The following is a 10,889-nucleotide window of genomic DNA, read 5'->3' on the forward strand; positions in this document are numbered from 1 at the left end:
AAATCTCGGAGGTTACGTGTGCAAGTCGCGCATGTTAAAGATCCCTTGGTGGTCCTAAAATCGATAAGAGTAGGCTTCTGTCGCTACCCGGTCAAAATTCAAAATTAATTCCAACCAAACTGATTAATGTGTCACACGCGCTCGTATGACCTTAAGCTGTTGCAAGAGCCGTAAAACACTTACAAAAAAAGTTGCCACGACGACGAAGGAACATGTACCTTTTTGCAACTTAATCAGCATTGTTCGCAAAAATAAATGTGTTCAATGAAAGTCTGGCATACCATAGTCTTGTTTTCCTTTTGGCGTACCGTACTGGGTCACAGCCACAAGGTTAGCGGGAGCAATAGGGCCAACGGCACAGGAGAAAAATTACCCACAGAGCACAGAGGAAAAATAATGTAGCTCTATTTTTAGTCTGACCCAGTTAGCCAAAGCTGAAAGGGATTGGCTGACTGGGTAGTATATAAAGCGGCGACAACAACAGTTCTGTCTCTCCGAGAACAAGCAACCGATTGCTCAGAGGCCTTCTCTCGCTTTCCTTTCTTCTTTTATCTTCGTATACCGGTACAAGATATAAAGGCCTTTTGGGTGGGTGTCATGGATGTTGCTGTTATTGCATTTGATTAAATGCATAATTCAGTAAATTGTTCTTTTTCGAATGTCCTTTTTTTCGTTCGTTTCAATTCCGATTGTTTATTTGATAGATCTAGTGCATAGACTCCAATTATAACACGTAGGTCAGATACTGTCATGGACGCGGCCCTTTGCTCTTTATTTAAAAAAAATAATTGCCTGCACTAGTGCTCACCATGGGCGTGTAAATGAAGGGCAAAGCACCAGTCTCACTGCTGTTTAGTGTGTGTGTGTATGCAACCTTTCCCTCCTCTGTGCCCGTCCTATAATTTTCAATAGAACCAAATGGTGCACTCCTCAGTGAACCGGAATCACGTCAGGGTATACAATCTTGGATACAATAATAGTGTACAAGTCTATGGCCTAGTGCTGGTCGATGATTGGTTCTCGCCAGTGTTTACATCAAACAGCTGGCCAGGTTCTATACAGCGTGTCTAGTTTCGTTTTTACTCAATCAAGCAGTCAACATTTCGACGCAATGTCTTCGGAAGTTAACGACTAATTTGGTTAGGGATTTACATGCTCATGATTTTCATTGTCTGCTAGATGAATCTTGTATGGTATGCTAGCGCATTACGTCTTGTAAAAAACGTTTGGTTGTCGGAAAAGATGAGAGGTAGTATGGTAGTTTGTAAGGCTACGATATAGGCCATAGACACAGAGCTTGGACAAGCATGGTGACATTGCTCAACAAAACGTAGATAATTCTAAATCTAAACGTATAGAATCTAGACCTGTATGTAGGTCCAAAAACCTAACTGTAATAGATCTATATACTGGTAAGTAAAAACACCAGTGGCCTTCTCCTTTTCGACCGACTACTTTGGCAGTCAGCAGCGTGTTTATGTTTTTATGCCATGGAACTTGCATAACTCTCTCATTCTCCCTCAATTGGAAGTCTCGATGATTATTTTTTTCCCTTCCTTTCGGATTCAGATATCTAGTCAAGTTTATAGTTATCTTGTAGCAGAGTAGTACTTCAACAAAACATTCATGCTGAAAGGCTTGTAGATTTTAAAAGATAGAACCCATTATATTTTTAGAGCCCATTTGTAGCACCAGCCGCTAGTGAGAATGTGGACTCTCTCTCTCTCTCTCTCTCTCTCTCTCTCTCTCTCTCTCTCTCTCTCTCTCTCTCTCTGCGTCTCTTTCTCTCTCTCTGTCTCTCTGTCTCTCTGTCTCTCTCTCTCTCTCTCTCTCTCTTTTCTCTTTCTCTCACCCAGTCTCCTTCCATTACATTCTTAGCGCTCCTTTTTATACACTCATAACACACGCACACACACACACACACACGCACACACACACACACACACACACACACACACACACACACACACACACACACTCACACACACACACACACTCACACACACACTCATGCACTGACATTGACATGCTCATTTGCACACACTTGCACTCATGCATGTGCACACATACTCTCTCACACGCACACTAACACACTCACCCACAAACACACTCACACCCACGCGCACTCATTGACTCTTCTAATGTCATTTTTATCTCAAATTACTTCTTAAATCACAGTTTATTACACAAACTACTCACACTCACAAATACACATTCTTTTTTTTGCTTTCTCTTTCTCTCTCTCATTTTTCTTTTTTTGTATGGTCTCTGCCCTTATTTGTCTCTTCTCCCCTTTTTCTCTCTCTCGCCCACAATGTTTCAAATTATCTTTCTTTCAATCAAGTATTAGTGTAACAGTAACAAGTTATTTTTATCTAAAAAAAAAAAAGGGTATTATTGGCAATTAGTTTTACTCGATCTTCTGAATGCGGTCTACTTCTGAAGTATTGTCTACTTTTGCATTTTTTACTTTGGCTCATCATTGTTAAGGGACAAAAAGGCCGTTATATTGGTTAATGAATCTTATCCTCCCAACACAGTGCTGGGTTTTCCTCACTACTTTCCTTCAGTTCGGTCACTTTCGTTTCACTTTCTTCCCTGCTTCATGTCCACACTAATTTTATAGTGATATAAACGAATGGTTAACATGTCTCTAGCATGGAGTTGATAATTAAGATTTCCACTGCTTTTTTATTGTGATCATCTAAGACTACTAAGAGAAAAATTTTCAAACTTGCTGAGAGACCTTTGTCTTTTGAGAAACATGTTTGATATAAGTCAGATTAGCCGGCCAACTGTGAAAGCAGTATTTACTTTTTAAGATTCTTCAAGTGAGGGACAGAGTTTCTCGTGCTCAAGGCCTAATTTCAAGTGTATAAAGTTTTAAAGTATCAAATGTTTCATGTAGAACTATAGCAGTCTGTTTATAATATTTGACTTTGCAGTCCAAATCTCTGTGGTTTATTCTGTGAACTGCACCATTGTGTATCAGCAATGAGAATCGAAGATCTCTGAGGGAACAATTTGATATTGTAGAAAAATTTTTCTCGGGTCATGCATGCTTTTCATGTGACCAGGCATTTTCCATAGCACGTGGCCTTGGCTGCGGTTAACAATGAACAAAGCACACTGATGATTGGCTGTTGCCATGGGAATTCTCTCTTATCAGTTACTGATAAAGTGGACCTCAAAGGCAAACTTGGGTGAACAGAGTGCTATCTATACCCAGACATCTAGACTAGGGCAGACATGAGTTGCCCCCTTTATTTAATCTATTCGACCTACTTTATTTCCTCTGTGGAAGAGTGTCGTCATGTCCTGCCCTGCTGACTAATTTTTTTAAGCATCTAGGGTTCTTTTTTTCTGTTTATTCTTGGTGCCATTTATTTCAAAGTATTTTAGTTGGTTTCCTTTCTTCTTTACTTCCAGGTAGTTTGAAACATCTTGATGTCCTTATCTTTACATGGAGTCTCTACTGTTCTGTTTTATTGAAACCTGAGGGCTGATATTTTGTTTTTGTAAAGATAAGAAGATCCTTTATCTGGAGTAAAAGAACACGGATGCCATGATTTCATTTCTGTAACAGTCAGTGTCGTGAGGTATATTATTATATAAATGTTAGTTGCTAATAAAATTTTCCAGGCCAATGACCTTTTGAAGACAAGGTTCATGGAGATGTTATCTATGCATAGGTGTGGGTCAGTAGTTCACCTTTTTATCTCTCCTTGGTCAGCTCTTCTGCTGAGTAGGTGTAATGGAAACATGATGTTTCACTGATTGTAAAATCAGGACGTGTATGAAAAATTTTCTTTTCTCATCTGTATGACTAAAAAAGACCGTAGACTTTATAAAAGGAAGACAAGAGGGTTCCAGGAATGCATTCTAATTCTTTTTCCAAAGTGATTTTTACTGACTGTAGAACTTTAGCATTTGAAGTTTTTCTTAACTGAAATAGTACTTTTGTTGGGCATTATTCATATCTTATAAGGAAAACAGATTATTTGACTGTTGGCCCTCTCTTTTGCTTTGCCAAATCTGGATTGTCAGAAAACTCCAAAAGTTAGTATAATTGAGTCCCTCTCAATGGATCAATTTGCAAAATTTTATTAAATCTGTTTTGAATTGCTTTTTATTCACAGGAAAACTGAGTGATCCAGCCCACAGGAGGAATTACAAATATGCCGGAAGTCAAAATTGTTTCTAGTAGCTCCAGAGACACAAATCCAGCTTATTTTCAGAACGGAAATTCAGAACCTTCACAAAATGGAGGATCAGACAGTCAAGATTCCTCAGTTCCCCCGTCACCCATCACATCGCGCCCAAGTTCTCCAACGGCCGCAAAGAAATATGTTCCCCTTATAAACAGAATCGTGAAAAGAGAACAGTCTGGTACTCCCTTTTTCTCTTTGGAATTTTTCCCTCCCAGGACACATAGTGGTGCTTTAAACCTGATTTCCAGGTAATTGAAAATATAACCTTATTATATCGTTGGCTTAGTTTATTACTCACTCATGTTTATCTCTTTCAGATGAGAGCATAATATAAAAGCCATTAATAGTCCCTGAATTTCGTCAGGTTGTGGACTGTCTTCACTGCCTCCCTGTGGCCAGACTCGTGTCTCTTCAGCTCTTTCTTTGCTCGCTACCTCAAGCTTTTCTTTTTTTGACAGCTTTTTCTCCTTGCTGCTTTCAGACATCATATTCTCCACATTACTTTCAGACATCATCTTCTCCCCTTTACTTTCAGAATCATATTCTTCACTTTACTTTCAGACATCATCTTCTCCCCTTTACTTTCAGACATCACATTCTTCACTTTACTTTCAGACATCATCTTTTCCTCTTTACTTTCAGACATCATCTTCTCCACTTTACTTTCAGACATCATATTCTTCACTTTACTTTCAGACATCATATTCTCCTCTTTACTTTCAGACGTTACATTCTGCACGTTACTTTCAGAATAACGTAGGTTACACCTGATTTGTTGTATCTGATTGACATTTTTGTCCTATTTGGAAAAAAAGAAGGTAAAAATATTAATATGGCCCTAATGTTTCATCTGCTAATGTATTGATATTTGTCTGTGTTGAATTGTCTCAAAATTTCCTCGTTTGTGTGAGCATTATTCTTTGTGTCTTTTAGGTTTGAGCGTCTTGCAGCAGGAGGGCCACTCTTTTGTGACATGACATGGCATCCTGCAGGGAACCCTGGGAATACAGAGAAGCCAACGAGCTCAACATGCATAGCCGGCACCATGCTTAACTACTGTGGCATCGAAACCATGCTTCACATGACCTGTGTGGGTATGACTGTTGAGGAGATCAAGGAGAATCTGAACAAAGCCAAAGACCTGGGGATCAGAAGCATCCTGGCCCTGAGAGGAGGTGAGAGAGTCACCGAGCCAGTGTGTGTGTGTGTATGTGTGTGTGTGTGTATGTGTGTGTCTGTATGTGTGTGTGTGTGTGTGTGTGTGTATGTGAGTTCGCTCACACATGTGAGTGTGTGCACATGTGCTTGTGTGTATGTACAGTCAAACCTGCTCTAATGGCCGTCTGTATTTGACAATCACCTGTACAAACAGCTGCTTTTCATTGAGACAACATTTGGCTTCTGCTATGGCCAATGAAACCAATTTGGACACTGTAAGTTTTGCCACTTTTCAAGCATTTAAAAGCTTCATTTTCATTTGTGGATATACACTGCTTGCAGGTTTCTCTTTTGGCTTCAAGAATATTCTGAGAAACCATTGTCGTATCTGAGTGTCTGCATATGGGGGAAAATGTGATAATAATTATTATGCAAAATTTTCATAAGGTGTTTTCTCGCTCAGTCGACTTATTACTTTATAGGTTTATTTTATCTCTGCAGATTTGCCGGAGGGTGATACTGAGTGGAAGGGAATCGAAGGAGGTTTGAACTACTCCACTGATTTGGTCAGGCTGATTAAGCAGGAGTTCGGTGACCACTTCGTTATATGTGTTGCTGGTGAGTTTGTTTTAAAAAAAAATGTTTCTTTTGATCAATATCTTCCCTTTCACTGCTTTGATTAAGATTGTGGGCAGTTGGCGGGTGCTCTGGTGTGGTTTGCTCCTTCTTTCCGATCAAACTTCTATCATCCTTATAATCCCACACTTTCTTTGTTATGCAGCTGCCTGACTTCCTGACTTCCTGAGAGTGTGTCCAATCCATGGCTACTGCCATCTTCCTACCTAATCTCTGACTGGGATCTGCTTTGTTTTCCATAAAACTTCCTCGTTGGTGACCCTGTCTGTCCATCTGATCCTCAGTAACTTTCTTAGACACTTGTTCAAGAAAACCTGGATCCTCTTTATGCACATCTGCGATGCGTTCCATGTCTCACATTCATACAACAGGACTGACTTTCCATTTGAATTGAAAATCCTCAGTTTTTTCGAAGTGAGATATCTCTGGTTTTCCAAATCCTATTCAAAGATATGAAAGTAGCCTGTGCTTTTCCAATGCAAGACTTTATTTCAGCACCTGTTCCTCCCTCTCTGTCAATGCTGCATGGAATTTTTCAATTTCAGGATATCCCACCGGCCACCCTGAATGTAGCTCTTACGAAGATGATCTCAGATACTTGAAGGAAAAAGTGGACGCTGGCGCTGACTTCATTATCACACAGTTGTTCTTCAAACCAGAGACTTTCCTGGACTACGTGAGAGATTGCCGCAGGATCGGCATCAACATTCCAATTATTCCCGGAATCTTGCCCATACAGGTATTTGTAGTTCATTGTGAACAGAGGCATGTTTTTTAAAAGTTGTGGTGTGTTCTCTGTAATGATCCCATTTTTGGAGAAAGAACTGGTTGTTTAAAAAATGATGTATAACCAGCGTTGTTTTTTTCAGTTGGTATGTACCTTTCTTCTGTAGAACAGGAATCGGTTTTTACTTTTTAATTTGAAAAAAATACCTTAAATATTTTGTTAAAAAATTTTTCTAACATTGTGGACTATAGCTTTTGGACACCCCAGTATACTTACTTACTTGAAGGTGCAGTTTGTAATAAAGAAAGAAGGGGCTGAACTGTATGGTTTATATGTAGTCTATGTACCTTGTGTTGGTGTCTGTAAGACAATGATCATGTTCAGAAGGGATTTTCAGTTATCTTTTTCTATGATCTGTTGCACAATTGTTGCCACCAGTGCTCTGCACATTTCTTCAATGTTTAGTTTCCCCTTCCTTTCATTTTCTGAGAATGTTTTTCAGAACTCAAATTTTTTTTTAGTTTATAAAAAGTTTTCATAAAGCTGATTGTAATCCAAGTTCAAATCGTCATATTGTTCAGTAAAGAAAACCCTCCCTGTGAACTGTGATAATTATGAAAGTATGTTTAAGTGTGTAAGTCTGGATTGGGAAAGTGTGAATTTGTGCAAGTAGTGTTCAGACCCGAAAGGGATACTTGAAGGTATTTTATACTGAGGAATTCAAATTTTAGCTGGAATCACTGACACATTTGTTTTGTTTTCCATAGGCATACCAGTCACTCCGTCATATAGTCAAACTTTCTAAACTGGAAGTGCCCAGTGAGATTATCCAAATGATCACACCAATCAAAGACAATGACGAAGCCATTAGGAAGTATGGCATCGACCAGGCTGTTGATCTTTGTAAAAGCCTCCTGAATGCTGGCTTCCGAGGCCTGCACTTCTACACCTTAAACCGTGAAGTGGCTGTGAGGGAAGTGTTGAAACAGTTAGGACTCTGGAAAGACAAAGTTTCCCGATCATTGCCTTGGAAAAAGACGGCAAATTACAACCGCTCAGAGGAAGAAGTGCGTCCAATCTTCTGGAGGCTCCGGCCCAACAGCTACGTGTATCGTACCTCGGACTGGGAAGAGTTTCCAAATGGTCGCTGGGGAGATTCCCGTTCTGCGTCTTTCAACGACCTCAAGTATTATCATTTGTTCTACCTGAAGAGTCGGTCATCACATGACGAGCAGCTACAGATGTGGGGCGAGGAGCTGACCAGTGAGCAGGACGTATGGTCCGTGTTCGTCAACTATCTCACAGGAATGCCCAACAAAAAGGGAGTCAAGGTAATGTCATGTTATGCCACGTTATAGCCCTTTTTTTTTCTTTTTGTTTTTTTGTTGAATTCATTGATTTTTGCCTTCCAAATACTCGGACGATACATGTTTTGTGATGTGAGAGAGGGAGGGAAAGGGAGAGAGAAGGAGAGAGAGAGAGAGAGAGAGAGAGAGAGAGAGAGAGAGAGAGAGAGAGATTCTCACGGCATTTAAATGCCTGCAAACGAAATTATATTATGTAGTGGCTATCAAAGGTTAATTATTAAGTTGTGACTTCATATGACTCTTCGTGGAAGTTTAACAGTGTAAGTCATATTAATGGAATGCTTGCTTCTGTGTGAGGACACTGGGCAGATAGGAAATATTCCTTGAAGGTTTAGAGTTACCATTGACATCTGAGCCTCAAACTTCTCCTTGGCAGCTCATGTTCATAACTTTTGAAGTTATTACTGCAGGTCTCTCTGTGAGGGGTCCTGATACCTGTGTGTCGTTAGGTAACTTCACATGAACATATTAGAACAGATTTGTTTTTACTGCCTAGCAGTGAAGCCAGAAGTACATGGAAACTGATCCTTTTTTTAGGATATGATATGTGACAGCAGACCTCTGTTGAAAATGTTGATATCTGGAAGTGAACACAATTGTTGTAACTTCTTATATATATTTTTATACACACCCTCCACAGTATTCGTCAGACGGTAAAATGAAGGTCTGAAAATATCCTGATGCAACCTGGGCTTAGTTAAGTCGGAGTAATCCTGGGGTGGGGATCTGGGTCCAGGGTTCGAAATGGTTAATCTTGGGAACTTGGGTGAAGTGTTTGCCTGACTTGACACGGAGCTTGCTCTCCTCATGTTATCAGCTGTTGAGATGTTTTTTGAAGGATTTTGGAGAAAAATAGATAATACGGAGATATAGGTGACCCAGGGACAAAGGAGACATTAAAGGAAGTTCTAAGACGGAAAAGAGTCATTAAAAGGTCAAAGGTTAGACAATGTATATTGATCAACTGTCTTGTTGTGTAGACATATCGCTGGCCTAGAATTACGAGGTTCTATCGGATACTTTTGGCTGTTTTGAGTTACTAAGACCATGAGGTGAGAAGCAAAATGTGCTATCTGCTCTATCAAAATTGAAAGATTATTCAGAGACGTTATCAAGATGTTCTAAGAATTGCATTTGAAAAATCTTGATCTTGTTGTGAAACTAAAAATTTTCACCTCAAATTTCTCATAACTAGGTACAGGGTTTATAATTTGAGCAACTCCGTGTAAATTGAGTAAATACAAGGCAGCAAATACTCTACCAGCCAGTGGCACCTTCATAAAGTTTGTTTTTTTTGGTGTAAGAAGGCTAAATTCAGGGTCTTTGAATTTGTCAAGATGATGCATGACGTTATAAAAATTTTGCTTACAGATTTCATGGACTGAGAAAATGCTTGGTTTGGTTTTTCAACAATCCTGTGTGTGTGGGTGCGTGCGTGCACACATGGTGAAACACAAAAATCAATGTTCTGGACAATAAAGATTGATTTTATCTTATCTTACCTGATCTTATCTTAAAGTATGTCTTACCTTTCCCTACAGGTGGTTCGAATCCCATGGGATGATGACGAGATTGTGGCAGAGACGTCTCTGATCGCTGACAAGCTGGCATGTGTGAACAAACGCGGCGTCCTCACCATCAACTCGCAGCCCCGAGTGAACTGTGCTCCGTCTGCTGACCCAACTGTAGGCTGGGGAATTCCCAATGGCTATATATACCAGAAAGTGAGTTTCATGGAAGATTGTATTCTCCTAGATGGAGCACTGATTAAAAATTAAAAATAGCATTCACTGCGCTGTAAGTAATATAGATGGAAAATTAGTTTCCAGCTCACAGAAATAAAGGTATTGTTGTTGATGCTTTGAGTGATCTTTTCTTAAGTATCTCGAAGAGGAGACAACCATTTTGTTGTATAATCAGCACAATCTTAGGTAGAAATCAGAATGATCAAATCATTACAGCATTTCATATTGCTGGTCTTTTGTTAGCTCAGACAGAGACAGGTTTATCAGTTTAAATGAGAGCAGAAAAAAAAGAGTGTTTTTATCTTGCAGCTTCTGAAGAAGGGAGAACCAACAGTGATGTTAAGTAGGAATGGTTGAAGAATTTGGACAAGTACAGTTGAAATTGCCCAAGGCAGCCACTCATTTATTGAAGAAAAAAAGTGGTCATCTCAGACAAGTAGACCATGACAATGACAATATCAATCTTTATTCTTCTCACAGTCACAGAGAGATATTTGTCTTGGTCATTTACAATGGCAGTGGATATTACTAAGGTTAGGTACACTAACGCGTACTCACAACAACACAGGAAAAAAGTAAATACATCTCGGACAGTGTCATTATAATGATGTTTTAAAGATCTATTGATAATTTTATCCTTGTATGTATGTGTCTTCTCATCTAGTTGTTTTTCTATTAATGTCTTTTTTTTTTCAGCAATCCACTTATCAATCCCTTTTTCTGTGTGTCTATCTTCTCATCCATTGCTCTTTGTCTTGATGTGTGTCTTTGTTCTCATATGTATCAGAAAGACAACTATGTATGTTTCTGTCTATTTTCATTAATCCAAAACAAACTATAATGTGATCTACTGATTGTCTATCTCTTTGCACTATTGTAAATTCTCTCTTAAAAAAAATAGACGATACAAACAAATGTGAGGCGAGCTGACAAAACGAGTTACTTCTCGCAATCCACAAAAATGGAGATATTGGCCAAAAAAAAAATCGACACAAGTGTCAAATTTGCAGATTTCTTTTACTAATGCCATATTCTTTAATTATAA

At 39.2% G+C, this 10,889-nt stretch overlaps 1 protein-coding gene across 1 annotated transcript in view; it reads left to right on the forward strand.

Moving 5' to 3' along the window:
- Positions 1-595: 595 nt before the first annotated feature.
- LOC101862446 (methylenetetrahydrofolate reductase) overlaps positions 596-10,889 on the forward strand; it is a gene marked incomplete in the record, with an annotated part of 13,099 nt that continues 2,805 nt past the window's right edge. Inside the window, 7 exon segments of the mRNA XM_035972141.1 lie at positions 596-1,139; positions 4,140-4,459; positions 5,145-5,386; positions 5,871-5,987; positions 6,551-6,744; positions 7,500-8,063; positions 9,641-9,823. Coding sequence (XP_035828034.1) covers positions 4,179-4,459; positions 5,145-5,386; positions 5,871-5,987; positions 6,551-6,744; positions 7,500-8,063; positions 9,641-9,823 — 1,581 coding nt within the window.

This window comes from Aplysia californica, unplaced genomic scaffold (genome assembly GCF_000002075.1).
Source record: "Aplysia californica isolate F4 #8 unplaced genomic scaffold, AplCal3.0 scaffold00589, whole genome shotgun sequence".
Lineage (NCBI taxonomy): Eukaryota > Metazoa > Mollusca > Gastropoda > Aplysiida > Aplysiidae > Aplysia > Aplysia californica.